General features: G+C 40.6%; 1 protein-coding gene across 1 annotated transcript in view; it reads right to left on the reverse strand.

The window, feature by feature from the left end:
* The window catches only part of LOC117379317 (DENN domain-containing protein 2A-like), a 28,886-nt gene that overhangs the window by 8,310 nt on the left and 3,439 nt on the right, over positions 1 to 17,137 (reverse strand). Inside the window, exons 3-14 of the mRNA XM_055225603.1 lie at positions 15,530 to 16,410; positions 13,963 to 14,054; positions 13,685 to 13,773; positions 12,141 to 12,353; positions 10,599 to 10,692; positions 9,188 to 9,235; positions 8,154 to 8,353; positions 5,577 to 5,686; positions 4,480 to 4,549; positions 3,134 to 3,211; positions 2,290 to 2,430; positions 1,716 to 1,864 (exon numbers count right to left, since the gene is read on the reverse strand). Of these exons, the coding sequence (XP_055081578.1) occupies positions 1,716 to 1,864; positions 2,290 to 2,430; positions 3,134 to 3,211; positions 4,480 to 4,549; positions 5,577 to 5,686; positions 8,154 to 8,353; positions 9,188 to 9,235; positions 10,599 to 10,692; positions 12,141 to 12,353; positions 13,685 to 13,773; positions 13,963 to 14,054; positions 15,530 to 16,320 (2,075 nt within the window). The 5' untranslated portion in view covers positions 16,321 to 16,410. The remainder of the gene's footprint in view (positions 1 to 1,715; positions 1,865 to 2,289; positions 2,431 to 3,133; positions 3,212 to 4,479; positions 4,550 to 5,576; positions 5,687 to 8,153; positions 8,354 to 9,187; positions 9,236 to 10,598; positions 10,693 to 12,140; positions 12,354 to 13,684; positions 13,774 to 13,962; positions 14,055 to 15,529; positions 16,411 to 17,137) is intronic.

Consider the following 17,137-nt stretch of genomic DNA (forward strand, 5'->3'; position numbering starts at 1 on the left):
ATCAAGTGGTAGTTTTTTTTCCAAGTTAACAGCTCATTTTACCTTTAGTTCAGCAGAGATAAGCGGCAACTCCAGGTCTGAAACGATCCAAATGATTCTAGAAATGAAGGTGTGTGGAGTTTAAAAACACCGTGGAGCACTTCCTGTATCGCCACACGATGACATCACAAGGTGGAACGGAGCGTTTTCAGTTCGGGAGAAAAACTCACCTTAAATCTGCGCGTGTGAATGAAACAAAACGATGAGAACGACTCAGAAAATAGTGTAATCTTGGCCCTTTCAGTAAAGTCAGACGTCGTGTTAAAGTTCCACTGCCTGGACAGCAGAGGGCGCCGTTTCCTGTGTCACATATTCCCGTTGAACGATTTCCCACAGAGGACATGAGCTCCGTGTCGGGACTTCATCGCTAACGTCACTGCACATTCCGGACTCTACTACAGCTCCTGCCTCCGACTCCCAGAGCAGCACAAACAAACTGCGCTGGGACGAGGGGTCAGAGGTCACACTAAAAATACGCCCGTGGCACGCTCTCGGAAAAACACCGGGGCCACTGTGATCTGATTTATGAAGAGGAAGTGGAGGATGTGTGAATTAAAGAGAGAGCTGTGTGAGATTTAAACAAACTCATCACTGTGTTCACTCGATACACACACACGGCTCTGCAAGTGAGGAAATGTGTGAAGTGTGTGGATCAACTGCATCTCTCTCTTTACCTCTATCTCTCTCTACCTCTCTCTCTATCTCTCTATCTATCTCTCTATCTATCTCTCTATCTATCTCTCTATCTATCTCTCTATCTATCTCTCTCTCTATCTATCTATCTATCTATCTATCTCTACTGTGATCTGTTTGATTTATGATGTGGAAGTGGAGGATGTGTGAATTAAAGAGAGGCCTATCTATTATTATCTCTCTATCTCTCTCTTTCTCCCTTTCTATTTATCTCTCTCTGTCTCTCTCTAACTCTGTCTATCTCTATCTTTCTCTGTCTACCGCTGTCTCTCTTTCTACCTCCCTATCTCTCTTTCTACCTCTCTATCTCTCTTTTTACCTCTCTGTCTCTTGCTACCTCTCTATCTCTCTTTCTACCTCTCTGTCTCTCTTTCTACCTCTCTGTCTCTCTTTCTACCTCTCTATCTCTCTTTCTACCTCTCTGTCTCTCTTTCTACCTCTCTGTCTCTCTTTCTACCTCTCTGTCTCTCTTTCTATCTCTCTCTTTTTATCTCTTTCTACCTCTATCTCTCTGTCTCTCTCTATAAGATCAGTTTATCTTATTCAGACTTAGTAAATCCAGACTGGTGGAGGTGAACCTGAGTTTAACATATTCAGACTTAGTGAATCCGGAGGAGGTGAACCTGAGTTTAACATATTCAGACTTAGTGAATCCGGAGGAGGTGAACCTGAGTTTAACATATTCAGACTTAGTGAACCCGGCGGAGGTGAACCTGAGTTTAACTTATTCAGACTTAGTGAACCCGGCGGAGGTGAACCTGAGTTTAACTTATTCAGACTTAGTGAACCCGGCGGAGGTGAACCTGAGTTTAACTTATTCAGACTTAGTGAACCCGGCGGAGGTGAACCTGAGTTTAACATATTCAGACTTAGTGAACCCGGCGGAGGTGAACCTGAGTTTAACATATTCAGACTTAGTGAACCCGGCGGAGGTGAACCTGAGTTTAACTTATTCAGACTTAGTGAACCCGGCGGAGGTGAACCTGAGTTTGTCGGCGGTGAAGATGACGCGTCGCTCCAGGAGTAACGAGCTGAAGACGCCGAGCAGCTGCCTCAGACTCAGAGACGAGAACAAACACTCGAAGTCGACGTGCTCCAGGCGAGAGTCAGACGGACGACACAGCTCCATCACCTGAGAGCACACGGGGTCATGTGTGGGTCAAAGGTCATCCAATCGAACGACATTTATAAGGAGCTCTGCACACGACCCGCAGTCACAGCTCTGATGTTTCAGCTGAACAAATGACGGCATTTTCAGACAATTTTAACAGAAACACAGATTATAGGAGTTTGTTTTGTGCGCACGTTTTGTTTTTGTGACTTAATTATTTACGTTACGTTGATTCATTGACTTATTTATTACTTGAAACTTGAAAACGTGGGTCAACGAGTTTTTATTTTAGACAAATCAACAGCCAGTTTCATGCGTTTTCCAGCTGTGTCCATGTTACAATCATTTCCTGTTTCATTTGCGCGTGATGATCCGACTCTCTCGCCAAACCTCGGGCAACTACGGCTCCCCACAAAGCTCAAAATACAATAAACGTCAAAAAGTACCTCTGTGCCGGAGCCGGGGAGGAAGGTCCTGATGGTGATGGTTTTCCCCGGAGCAGGAAACTGTGCCTCCATGATGGCTCTCATGAAGGGCTGCACCAGAGCCGGAGACAAGGCCCTCCTCCTCTCCACCTCGTCCAGCACCTGAACCAAACAGGAAGTGATCACGAGCGCACTTCCTGTTCCATCGGCTCCAGTTCACTTTCTATTGAAAAACCGTGTCCTCTCTCTGTACCTGCTGCTGTCAGACTCGTCATTTCGGTCTTAAAACGTTCGGCTTAACCCGCTCTACGTGATCCTGGGGTTTATGTGTCGCGTTTTTCAACAGCCTCGCTCCTGATTGGCTCTTTGGTTGCTATGATACTCGAGGTCAGAATTCCAAATATGGAACTCTGACTTAAAAATACACTGTCACTGGTTTGATAAATCGTCAACAACGCCACAGACGCCACCGTCGAACTCGCTCTGACCCAAACGTAGGAGATAGAATGAGCTTTTAAAAACACTTTGAATAACTTCATTTTAACTTTATTAAACTCACGACACGCCGCACTTGTGTCTCATCAAGTGGTTGAGAGGAACCAAACAAAACAACAACAGTTTCCACCTGACTACCAAAAAAAAACCCTCTAAAATACCATGTAACATATTATTCTACAATTATTTAAATAAAAGTCAAACACACAGACGTCATGTGCAGTAAAACTCTGTTCAGTCTGGGCCATAATCTGCTCTGGGGCTGTGGGGTTTAGTTCCAATCCAACTTTATTTTTAGAGCATTTTTAAGCTGTTCAAACACAAAACATGATTATAATAAACATGCAGAAGATGCGGGGAAAAGCTTTACCTTTGAAAACAGGTTGAAGCAGCCCAGGTGACTGATGATGCAGTAAACCTCAGGTAAACGTCGGCCTTTTCCACTGGGCTGGAAACACCACAGGACACATCATTTAACAACTATGGATTTTGGATCTTTATAAGAAACATTTGCTTAAAGCCGTGTTATAGTTTTGTTCATGATTCTTTCTCTCTTTATACATGTGCTGTAGTCGCAGGTATGAGCTCGTTCTGCAGACGCAGCTGCCCCGGGGCAGACTGACAGAAGAGCGACTGCCAATCTGCGCCATCGGCCCGTCTAGACCAGGACTATAACAGGACTAAACTAGGACTAAACAAGGACTAAACTAGGACTAAACAAGGACTAAACAAGGACTAAAACAGGACTAAACCAGGACTAAAACAGGACTAAACCAGGACTAAACTAGGACTAAACAAGGACTAAACCAGGACTAAACCAGGACTAAACCAGGGCTAAACCAGGGCTAAACCAGGACTAAACCAGGACTAAACCAGGACTAAACCAGGACTAAACTAGGACTAAACAAGGACTAAACCAGGACTAAAACAGGACTAAACCAGAACTAAACCAGGACTGAACCAGGACTAAAACAGGACTAAACTAGGACTAAACCAGAACTAAACCAGGACTGAACCAGGACTAAAACAGGACTAAACTAGGACTAAACAAGGACTAAACCAGAACTAAACTAGGATTAAACCAGGACTAAATCGGGACTAAAACAGGACTAAAGCAGGACTGAACCAGGACTAAACCAGGACTAAACCAAGACTAAACTAGGATTAAACCAGGACTAAACCTGGACTAAACCAGGACTAAACCAGGACTAAACCAGAACTAAACCAGGACTAAACCAGGACTAAACTAGGATTCAACTAGGATTAAACCAGGACTGAACCAGGACTAAAACAAGACTAAACTGGGACTAAACTTTGAATGACTTTGTGCTGTACAAACACACTTTCTTTGCGTCACTTCCATCGCTCTTTCACTTTCACACCAAACTCACGTTCACACTGTTAAAACAGCTGAAGTGTCTTGCCCAAGGACACTACAGCAGTGTGCCCTGGTCAGGTTACTGCACTAACACTCAGAAAATCAAGTTTATTTTATATAGACAGAAAAACACTGACACACACACACACACGGAGCAGACATACTTTCCCACGCACACACTTCCTCTAGTTTCAGACGCACACATTTCCCACAGGCCTCGCTCTGTTTTGGCACGATTGTTTACACAGCCGTCGTCATGGTTTCCACTCACTTCCTGTTTCAGATTAGTCAGTATTTTTGTCAGATTATTATTATTATTATTATTATTTCATATTTACCAGTAATCTGCGGCAGTATCCGAACCTCCTGCCTCCGTCGATTCCAGTCAAAACGAACGAGAACATTTCGCTGTGAGAGAGAAAGAGTCGATGAGATGTTTGGACGGTTGTCGTAGCGATTCAGCGTGAAAATAATGGTTTCTTTGAGTTTAATCGTGATGTAGACGTGGTTTTAGTCAAATGCATCCTCCAAAGTCCAGTGATAGAAGAAGTAATCTGGACAAAAGTACTGCCTAAAAGTACTTTACGGACGCAGGATTGTATTAAAGTACAGTGTTAGTACAAGGCACGGCAACCTTTGACCCCCAAAGACTCATTTGGACCCGGTTTCCACGTAAACGAGGACTAAACCAGGACTAAACCAGGACTAAACCAGGACTAAACCAGGTCTAAACGAGGACTAAACCAGGACTAAACCAGGACTAAACCAGGACTAAAACAGGACTGAACCAGGACTGAACCAGGACTGAACCAGGACTAAACCAGGACTGAACCAGGACTAAACCAGGACTGAACCAGGACTAAACCAGGACTAAACCAGGACTAAACCAGGTCTAAACCAGGTCTAAACCAGGACTGAACCAGGACTAAACCAGGTCTAAAACAGGTCTAAACCAGGACTGAACCAGGACAAAGCCAGGACTAAACCAGGACTAAGCCAGGACTGAACCAGGTCTAAAACAGGACTAAACAGGACTAAACCAGGACTAAACCAGGACTAAGCCAGGACTGAACCAGGTCTAAAACAGGTCTAAACCAGGACTGAACCAGGTAAAAGAAAACACTGATTTTCACTGATAAGACGCTGGAGTTTTTTCAGCGTAAACGTGCCAAATATTAACAACAATCATCCGCTTTGTAAATGTCACTTAAACCAGCGAGTACTGAGCATCATAAGGTGGCTACCAAATTACTACAATACTTGTTTTAATTTGATATTTGGGGAGGGCATGAAATTTGTTCTTCTTTACAGGGGGGGCATGATAGAAAATAACTGAGAAGCACTGGTATACGCTAACCTTAACCATTACGTTTACCTAGCAGTCTAATATTTGGCCTTATGTCGTATTTTAAGGTATTTTTGATCTAAAACACACCTCGGATAATGGTCCACGGGCTCCCAGTCTTTGGCGTCGGGGAAACAGAAGAGAGGGATGCTCCGGAGCTGGTTTTCCGTTTCTTTAGTGAGTTTGAAACTTTGCTCCAGCTGTAACACAAGACATTTCATTTCATACGTACAGCGAGATGGTTTCACGTTATTTTCAGACATTCACAAATCCGTCTTATCGCAAATCCTTCTATTTCTCCAGGAATTCTGGTATCCATCGGGTCCAAAATGTTGAAAAATTCACCCTGTTGCTGTAGTAATTAACAATTTAAAACAGAATATCCTCTAAAAAGTCCTAAAATTGAAGAGCGGGAAGCTGAAAACCATGAATATACTCCCCCACCTCCAAAAACATGGCTGCACGGCGAGGAAATACGTAAACACGGACTTTAAACCGGGACGAGGAGCATTTTCACTGTCACACACCCGGAATACTGTCCTGAGGAAGTCGGACTGCAGATGGCGCTGTCGTCCTGCCTCCACCGGTAGAAACACAGCGCCAAAACCAACCAAAACCTGTTTAAATCCGCTGGCCGCACACGTCGCAGCGACACCACGTGACCACTGTGAGGCGCTAGTGAGCAGAACAAACGCTACAGGACAGATTTTCATGTTTTTCTAATTAGCATTTGGTTTTTCGTGGGATAGTAGCTGTGGTAAAGATATTTTTACATCAGTTAGGACAGAATATCTCTACTTATGTCATCCATCCAAAGAACTTTTTTTTTTTGTCTGGAGGAAGTGTCTGGGGTGAGGGAGTCCCTGTTTAGACCCCTGCCCTCCGAATAAGTGGAAGAAAATGGATGGATGGAACATATTTACTTAATTTTTTTTAAACAAATCATAACTATTGTGTACTTCAGATGAGTTTTAGCCCCTGTTCACATCATAGACTGTATATATAAACGGACGTAGCTAACCTGCTAGCCACCGTATGCTAAACAAGAAGTGATCATCGGCGCACTTCTGGCTCCTTTGACTCTGGCTCTTTTTGGTCTTAAATGTTCGTATTAACCCTCTACATGATCCTGGGGTTCATTTTTGAGTTTATTTTTTATTGAGTTATTTTAAGTTTGTTTTTTCATGTTGAGTTTTTTTTTAAAATTATTTTATTATATATATTTTTGCTATTTTGAGGGAGGTTTTTTGTTTATTTTCTTAATTTATTTATTTTTGTTTGTTTTTCTGTTTTTTTTAGTTATTTTTAGTTTTTTTTTTTGTTATTTTGAGTTTATTTTGATTTTTTTTTTGTTGTTGTTGTTATTTTGAGGGTTTTTTGTGTTTATTTTGGGTTTTTTGTTATTTCTAGGTTGTTGTTTTTTTGTTTGTTTTCTCATTTATTTTTATTATTTTTCTTTTTTTATTAATTAATTTTTTTGGGTTATTTAGAATGTATTTTTTGTTTGTTTTTTTTTGTTTTTTTTTTAAATCTTTTTTACTGTCTCCTCTCTCTGTCTCTGCTGCTTCAGACTCATTTTGGTCTTAAATGTTTGTATTAACCCTCTACATGATCCTGGGTTTTTTATGTCACTATTTTATCTGTAAATCAAGATATGAACATTAATAACAGACAAATTAGCCACTTTTTTCCCAGAGGTCGCTCCCACTCGTGAGTTTATGTTTAATTACAAATGTTAATGTTGAAATGTTAGCGGTAACTCTGAACTGAGATCCTGTTTTGACCAGTTTTTTGTCAGGTTTTGTTTTTTGTTTTTTTTTATGGGACTGAACTGTTATCACGTTATTTGAACTGAACTAAATCGTTAGGAAAAGGACCGAATAAAGTCAGAATATGAAGGGACCGCCTTTCTTTTTGTGGTTGTTTAAAACGATTTATTTTGTTCAGTTTCATTTAATTAAACAGTTTATCACCTTACGTTTGGACTTTTGCAAATGCATTTTATTTCATTTCAATCCAATCTGCGTTTCGTGCGTCGTTCGTGTTCTTCTGTGTCCGTCTAAATGCATTGATTGCCATAAAGAATAAGACCAACCAACTAAAAATACAGTTAGCATTAGCAACAGGTTTGATTGACAGTGTTGCTAAGTGCTCGTTACATTCAACATCCTCGCTCCTGATTGGCTCTGTGGTTGCTATGATTCTTTAAACCAGGGATGCCCAAACTTTTTTTTTACCGAGGGCCATATTTTGAAAAATGTTCAACACGGAGGGTCAATACAGATAATTCAGATTTAACGTTTTGACTTCATACTTTAAATAAAGCTTTAAATATGAACATTTGGTCTGTTTGACAATGCAATGTGATGTTAAATCATTTATATTGGAAGCATTACTCAAATTTGCCATAAAAAGTACTGATTATGATCTATTGGGTCAGTTCACCTAAAGGTTTGAGGGCCAATAAAAATTGTTCTGAGGGCCGCATTTGGCCCCGGGGCTGTAGTTTGGACACCCCTGCTTTAAACCGTCTATATCTAAAACCCAGCAACGAATGACACATCTGCCGCTGTGTCCAACCAGGAAGTAAAACTAACTATATATTAACTATATTTGTCTGAAACGTGCCGTCTAACTCGTCGTGTGAACTTCAAACTCGTCACAAACCTTTGGGGGAAACTGCTGCGTGACCTCCGGCTGATAAACACCGCTGGCTTTCGACTTCTGCAGCGAGACGACGACGAAACATTCAAACAGTCGACGCTGGAGTTCGGCCGAGCTGCTCCTGAGGCCGGGCCCGAGTCTGGACCGAGTCTGGTTGGGACGACTCAGGATGGACTTGTCCGACACGAGACGCTGCCGATGAGCTGCGAGATAAAAGAGTGAGTTCAGCTCCAGTCAAATGAAGCTCATCGAGGCTAGCAGTTAGCAGCGGCGAATTTGGAGCTGAGTTCTATAGTAGGAATTCCGACTACGCGTATCATAGCAACCAAAGAGCCAATCAGGAGCGAGGATGTTGAAGGTAACGCCTCTTCCTGCCTGCACCGCTGGTTTAAAAGAGAGCAGGCGCTTAGCAACACTGTCAATCAAACCTGTTGCTAACGCTAACAGGAGTGACCTCGGGGAAAGAAGGCGCCTGATTTGTCGGTTATTCGTGTTCATATGTTGAGTTTCTGACACAAAAGTGAAATAAAAACCCCAGGATCATGTAGAGGGTTAATACGAACATTTAAGACCAAAATGAGTCTGACAGACGCAGGTACAGAGAGAGGAGACACAATTTTTCAAAAAAACGAAAAATAAACTGAAAATAAATAAATAAAAAAAAAAAAAAAAAAAAAATTAAATTAAAAATAATAATAATAAAAAAATATAAGAAAAATAACTAAAAAAATAAGATAACTCAAAATTACAAAAAAAAAAAAAAACACTTAAAAAAATAAACTCAAAAATGAACCCAGGATCATGTAGAGTGTTAATACAAACATTTAAGACCAAAACGACGAGTCTGACAGCAGCAGGTACAGAGAGAGGGGACGTTTTTTCAATAGAAAGTGAATTGGAGCCAAAGCTGACGGAGCTAGAAGTGCACACATGATCACTTTCTGTTTAGAACGCGGCGGCTAGCAGGTTTAGCTATGTCCATTTATATAAACCGTCTATGATTATAACCTTTAATACGCTTTTTAAAATTCTTTTACCTTTGCCTCTTTCTTCAAACTCGCTCTCGGACGTGCTGTCATCTGTAACTGCACAAACACATGTCAACAAACACCAGGGCAGCAGCTGAACAGACCGACTGCGGAGAAAATTCACACTGTTTGAGTCGTTGCTGGTCACTTTTCAAAACAAAATGATCAGGTCGTTATTATTTTACCGGCACAGAGACAATTAAACTGAAGCAATAAGACGATTTAATGATCATAGTTGGACCAGAAAGTCTCAGAAAGTTTGAATTTTTATAAATATATTTTGTTCTGTCGTTACTTGAGAGATAATTAACACATATATATAACACATTTGTATCAGTTTTGTCTTAAATTAATCTTGTTTTAAGGAAATAAATGCTGTTTTAAGTCTTGGGCATCGGCAGGTCCTTAAAGCTAAAATAAAACGGTTAACTATTTAATTTTAACTATGTCGTCTAGGTCTGATCCATCGCAAAAATAATAAATAAAATCTGTCAACTGGACTACGCTAAGTGTGCAGAGTGCCTGAGACATAATTAGCATATTCATACACTCGTTAATAAGTGCTTTTCACACCTATTAGCATCCTGGCTCGCTCCATTGTTCTCTTTGTTTCCTTTGTTTGCTTTGGGTCTGAGGGTGGAGTTATAAATATCAGATAGATGACGTCTGAGGCCTCCATTCCTGTTCAAAAATAGCTTATTTAACTCTCCTCTCAAACTATTTCTTTTCTCTGGCGCAGATCTGTCCCTGTATCTGTTTTTATTTTGTTATTTACTATTAAGAATCGTTTGTTATTTTCAAGATTAAAAAAAAAAAAAAACTCTACAAAAATACCAGTTACTTGTAATATTCTCCGTATTAACACAAATATTTTAAAAGCACCGTATAAATCATTAGAAAACAATTGAGTTGAACAGTCGTCTTTTCGTTTACATAATTTACACTGGAGACTCCCAGAATGCATCACCTGTTTGATAATCACTGAAAACGGAACATTATTTAATCCCAGATCACATGACTGTATAAGGCTAAACACGAGACGCAACAAAACTGAGACGGGAAAGAGGTTTTTTTAGCTGTTTTACTTCACAAAAAATGGAAAATACTCCGAGGAAAAGCAAAACTGGAGCTACAATCGAAACGTAATAATCTGGAAACAGGCTGTTATACACACACCTGCTCCTGTTTTTAATGTTTTCTATTTTTATATGGACTTGTATACATGTTTGCGTTGTTAATTTGTTCTGTTTGTATTGTGTTTTAAACAAGACGCCCATGAAACGGAGAGCCTGAGTGTTCTCGTCGGGTTCCCCTGTACAAATACATAAATAAAGGTGTATGTCACTTTGGCGGCTGTACAATTTGGACAGAGCAGGTTTGAATATTTTACAGAACGCAGTCACATTAGAGTGGAGTCTACCTCTGCCGGAGCTGCTCTCGGCGTAATGGTAGATCCGTCTTAAATGCTTTTTACCAATTCGAGCCTCGAAGATACTGTTGATCCTCAGCACAACCTGCGGAAAAAACATCACGTTTAGCAGAAAATAACAGATTCTGAAGTGTCGTGTTACTCCAAGCGCTTCAATATCAAGGTACTAACTCACACATTCACACACGTTTATACGCCAAAGTACACGGACACTGGGGGCGAGGTGGGTGAAGTGTCTTGCCCGAGGACGCGACACCAAGGACAGCGTTCATCTGTCGCACTGAGGACCACTTTTTTTCCACTGATAAACTCTAAGTGTAACTCTAAAGCGGGATAATCTCAGTCCTGGACACGCTTTTCTAAATGAAATGAGCCTAATCTTATTTTATGTCGCATGTTTTTATAACTTAAACAAAAGTCACGATGTATAAAGCGCGATGAGACACTTTAGTACTGTCCATTCAATAAATAAGGTGGATTTTTCGGTATAAGGACTTTTAATACACATAGAAGCTTACTTTTTTTGTTATTTTTGTTTTGTTTTACTTGTTTTTCACATGGATTTAATTTCTTTTGCAGATAAAAAAATCCCAAAGATTAACAAAGATGGCCGACCAAGAAGCTCCAGGATTGAACGGCGGTCAGTTATCACGTTTTTGGGTTTCTGAAGATGCAAACTCGTTGAAATTCGTAGGAGAATGTCACTGTGTCTGGTGCCACATGTTTCAGCCAAAAAAAAAAGTCTACAAGTGGCTAAATCGTTTAAAAAAGGATGGAGCAGTGTTGAGGATGAAGGCAGGGAAACTCTCAAAGTATTTTTTTTGTTTTTTTATCTGCAAAAGAAATTAAATCCATGTGAAAAACAAAAAAAAAAAAAAAAAAGTAAGTTTCTATGTGTATTAAAAGTCCTTACACCGAAAAATTCACCTTATTTATTGAATGACCCTCGTATAATGAGTCCTTAACATACTATAAAAATAAAAAAAGTTAAAGAAGACGGTAAATATGAAGCTCTCCCAGATATAATCCGTCATAAACTGTGTAAAGAAGTGACTGAGCGAGCGCGACGTCACCCACAGCGTTCACCTCCAGTCAAATGAAGCTAATCGAGGCTAGCGGTTGTAGCGGCGAATTTGGAGCCGTGTTACACATTTGGACGTCCGACCGTGAGTATCGTAGCAATCAAAGAGCCAATCAGGAGCGAGGCTGTTGAAAGTAACGCCCCTTTTTGCCTGAATGCCACTGGTTTAACAGGGAGCGAGTCCTTAGCAACGCTGTCAATCAAACCTGTTGCTAACGCTAGCGGGAGTGAGTGACCTCGAGGGAAAGACGGCGCCTGGTTTGTCTGTTTTTAATGTTCATATCTTGATTTACAGACACAATAGTGAAATAAAAAACACGAGGATCACGTAGAGCGGGTTAATACGAACATTTAAGACCAAGGGGACAGTTTTCTAGCGGCTAGCACGTTAGCTATGTCCATTTATATAAACATTCTATGGTTGACAGAGGTTATAAACTCGTGTGACTCACTGTGGGGATCCTCTGGCAGGTGCGGTTGTTCGGGGCGTCGCTGTTGGTCCATGAGTTTCGGTCGGGGGTCCTGGGGGTGGAGGGGGGGCTGAGCTGAGGGGGCGACGACACTCTGCTGCTGCTGCTGCTGCTCACGGACTGTTGAGCTTTACGCAAATCCAGCAACTTAAAGCTCCGCCCCGAGTTCTGTCTGAAGAAACCGGGTCTTAGCGCCTGAGGACAAATCAGATGTTTATTTTTTCCTGCTAAAAATGACAGTTTAAAGTGTAAAATGTAACTTTTCTGGTGGAGAGACCCTTAATGTTCCTCGGTATGGTATTAATCGTCTATCTGGAGACAAAGCAGGTGACGCCAGGACCGAGACACAGCTCAGTTCTGTGGAGAGGGAGGCCCAATCACTATGTAAGAATGTAGATATGTCAAGATATTTTAAGAAAAAGGTAAAAAAAACCACATTTGTAATTGAATAAATGCAAGATGGATCAGTGTAATGCCATATTGCGGAACATTCCAGGCACAGCAACAGTATCTCCACGATGTTATTAGAAAAGTGAGTGAGTATTTAGCTTGATTGCATTTGCGGGATATGACAAAGGTTCTTCATTTGAGATATTTTAACTTATTCCAGAACGTCAGTCGTCCAGGTTTGAGCCAGAGTAAAAGAAAAGGTCACATTTGTACAAATTTGGACAAAAGGTTTTAGGAGTGACGCCCGCAACCGATAAGAGAATGAACCAACACCGTCGCAAGAGCTGCTCAGGACCCCAGTCTGCTGTGCATCTCCATCTCAAACACACTAACCACAACTTTGAACGTAGTGAAGCACAGATCTCAGCCAAAGTAAAACGCCAAAGGTAAAACTGTCAACTGGACAAAAAGTTGTAAAAGTGAAGACATTTCGCTGCTCATCCAGGCCTTTTTTTACTTCTGGGTCCTCAGAAGCTTGGATCAGCCGACCTTACCTTTGACTTTTTACTCTGGATCAGACCTGGACGACTGAGGAATTACACGGACGTCTCAGCCAAAGGAAACAAACGGTGTGAGAGAGGTTAAAGTTACTGTTCAAAGATGAATTGCCTTTCCTCACAAAAATCGCTTATTTTAAATATAAATAAAAAAATAAAAAAATATATATATAAAAAAGTAAAAATAAATAAATACAATATATGTAAAAAAGTAAAAATAAATAAATAAAAAATATATAAAAAAGTAAAAATAAATAAAAAATATATATAAAAAAGTAAAAAATAAATAAATAAAAAATATATAAAAAGTATAAATAAATAAATAAATGACAGTTCACTCTTAGTGCAGCTCATTAGACCAAGCTAACAAACAGGTGCATTAGCTTCAGTGTCGTTAGCTCCTCCTTCAGACAGATATAAGTCAGTGTCCAGCAGTAATCTGACCAGAACTGAAGAAGCTTGGAAGGCTCGGACGATCAGCCAAACGTCTTCACTCTAAAACTTTGTGTCCAGTTGATAGATTAGATTTTTTTTCCCTGACGATGGTTTGCAGTGGGAGTTATGCTAAAAGAACTTGACCTTGTTGTTGTCCGCTCCAGGAGAAGAAGGCAGTGACTGTTGGGAGCATGAACTCTCCAGCTCTATGTCCTCATATGGGTTTTCTTTGTCTGCAGAACGAGGCACAAACACATTAAACTTCTGCATTGTTCTGATAAAACCCTTAATAAACCAGCTCTTAGGACACGATTAACTCACTTTTGTGTACAGTTATATATACATTTGCTACACAAGAGAACACAAAACACATTTATATTTATAGATAAAGAGCAGCACAGAACACGCTACAGTGGACTGACCTAATACGTCTTCATAGTGATGCTCCTGAGACAATGACCGAGGGAACAGGGACTTCGTAGACCCCACAGTGTCCTCCAGTTCAAATGACTTCCTGTACGGGCCACACACACAAAAGATTCATACAAACACAACATTTCACACTTTACAAAGACGTGGCCTGAAATCTCACACAGGCGACGTCAACTTCCCCCAAAAAAAAGATAAATTACGCTTACAAATTACGGTCTCACGAGTTTTGAAACATTCGTTGTCCCGAGTTTGTCTCATGAGCACAGCGGCTGAAGACAGCAGGGGGCGTGTACTTTTTTTTTTTTTTTAATTTGCCAGAGTACAAATCAATTTATGCGTTCAAACTTTCTGGAACAAATGTACCTTCATACCATTTTTATTGAAAGTATCTTAAAAAGGGGCACTGTGTAGTTTTTCGGATACACGGTAGGACATTTGTTTGTCTCCATCAAGATGTTACAAGTATCTATCTCCATGGAGACGAGCAGGTGGAGCCACCACCATAGACTGTTTATATAAGTGGACGTAGCTAACCTGCTAGCCGCCATGCTCCAAATAGAAAGTGAGTATTGGCACGCTTCTGGTTTCATCAACTCTGGCTCCAATTCACTTTCTATTGAAAACTGTGTCCTCTCTCTGTACCTGCTGCTGTCAGACTCGTCATTTTGGTCTTAAATGTTCGTATTAACCCTCTTCTGATGATTCTGAGGTTAATATTTGAGTTTATTTTATTTTTTAGTTATTTTTCTTTTTTTCTTTTTTGAGTTTATTGGGGTTTTTTTTTTGTGCTATTTTTATTATATATTTTTTTATTAGTTTTTTGTAATTTTCTTTATTTTTGTAGTTATTTTGAGGTTTGTTTTTTTAATTTTTATTTTGAATTTATTTTTGTTTATTTTATTTTTTTAAACTGCCCCTTCTCTCTGTCTCTGCTGCTGTCAGACTCATCATTTTGGTCTTAAATGTTTGTATTAACCCTCTACATGATCCTGGGGTTCATTTTTGAGTTTATTTTTTATTTATTTATTTATTTATTGTAGTTTATTGGGGTTTTTTTTTGTTATTTTTATTATATATTTTTTTATTTATTTTTTTGTTATTTTCTTTATTTTTGTAGTTATTTTGAGTTTTTTTTTTTTTTTTTATTTATTTATTTTTGTTTATTTTTTAAAACTATGTCCTCTCTGCTAAACCAGATGTGCAGGCGGGAAGAGGCGTTACCTTCAACCACCTCGCTCTGGATTGGCTCTTTGGTTGCTATGACACTCGCGGTCGGATTTCCAAATACGCAACTTGTCTCCAAATTCGCCGCTATAACTGCTAGCCTCGATTAGCTTCATTTGCCTGGAGTTGAACGCTGTGGGTGACGTCACTTCTTCACACAGTCTCTGGTCGCCGACAATGAAATAAACGCGAAATAGATGCGTTTAATGTCAAACTGTGGAACATTCCAGCCAAACTACACAAGAACGTGAAACTAACCAGCTGGGATTTTTACGTTTGGACTCAAATGTACCGTTTTTTTCCCCCACTTAACGCTTCCAAACGCCGTCTTACCTCACGTCCGCCCTCGTCCTGTACACGCCTGTCGGTGGCTTGGAGGACACAGGTGCATTCTGGGACGGCAGGGGCGGCAGGTGTCTCAGTCCCCGTGGGAGCGTCCTGCTGTGGGACGGGTGCTGGAAGGTCCGTCGGGGTTTGGGCACCGGGTTGATGGGCGGGGATCCTCGGGCGTCGTAAACACACCGCGGCGATGTCGTTTTCGTCGTGTTTTTTTGCGCGGTAAAATCCTTTTTCTTCACTTCTTCGTGCTTGGTTTTGGTTTCGGGGCTGAAGTAGTTCCCGAGTTCGGTTGTAGTTTTGTTTTGACGATCTTCCATTGCTTCTAGTTTCTTAAAAAGGCTAAAAACGGCTTTACGTTCGTGGTTTCCCGACTGTTTATTTCTTTTCAGACTTCCAGATTGTTGCTTCTCAACCGTAACCGGAGAATTCGATTTTAAATTTTCCTTTCCTTCCGTTCCGTTTTGCTCCGTCAACCTGTTCTTTATCATTTCAGTTTGATTTTTAGTTTTGTTTGTTTCGTCCGTCTTTGAATCTGCAGGTCCCGTAGTCTTTATATCCGTCCCTCCATTTTGTCCCGCCGTTTCGTTCACGTTAGCCGTTTCCGTAGCGGCGTTTTTGGTCAGTGAACTTCTCCGAGTCACGTTAAAGTTTACAGACGAGTCCTTTCCTTCCCAAAGTGAGATCTTGTCCTTAATGTTGACCGCGTTGGATCGTGGGAGTTTATTTCCCGCCATGATCCCGTTTTCTTTGCCTTGCGTCTCCAGAGTTGTCCTCCTGTAGGACATTCTGAGCAGACGTCCTCGCTCGTCTGTGGATAAAAAGACTTCAGAGATGTTTTGGAACGATGAGTCTCACTCGTGAACCCGACCTTTGACCTGAAGGAAACGGGAAAATATCAGGGTGAGTTTATCTGTGCGGCACAATCAGAACAGAAAGTGATTTAAAGTGTTTTACGGAATAAGAAAGACGTTAAAATCACAAAACAACAAATCAAAATGTAAATAGTCATCGTAAAATTAAACATTAAAAGAGAAGAGGCAGATTTAGTTTAGTCCTGCTTTGATCTTGGTTTAGTCCTGGTTTAGTCCTGGTTTAGTCCTGGTTTAGTCCTGGTTTAGTCCTGGTTTAGTCCTGGTTTTGTCCTGGTTTTGTCCTGGTTTAGTCCTGGTTTAGTCCTGGTTTAGTTCCGGTTTAGTCCTGGTTTAGTCCTGGTTTAGTCCTGGTTTAGTCCTGGTTTAGTCACTGTTTAGTCCTGGTTTAGTCCTGGTTTTATCCTGGTTTAGTTCTGGTTTAGTCCTGGTTTAGTCCTGGTTTAGTACTGGTTTAGTTCTGGTTTAGTCCTGGTTTAGTCCTGGTTTAGTCCTGGTTTAGTTCTGGTTTAGTCCTGGTTTAGTCCTGGTTTAGTCCTGGTTCAGTCCTGGTTTAGTCCTGGTTCAGTCCTGGTTTAGTCCTGGTTTAGTCCTGGTTTAGTCACTGTTTAGTCCTGGTTTAGTCCTGGTTTTATCCTGTTTTTTTTTTCTGGTTTAGTCCTGGTTTAGTTCTGGTTTAGTCCTGGTTTTATCCTGATTTAGTTCTGGTTTAGTTCTGGTTTAGTCCTGGTTT

This window comes from Periophthalmus magnuspinnatus, chromosome 12, assembly GCF_009829125.3.
Source record: "Periophthalmus magnuspinnatus isolate fPerMag1 chromosome 12, fPerMag1.2.pri, whole genome shotgun sequence".
Lineage (NCBI taxonomy): Eukaryota > Metazoa > Chordata > Actinopteri > Gobiiformes > Gobiidae > Periophthalmus > Periophthalmus magnuspinnatus.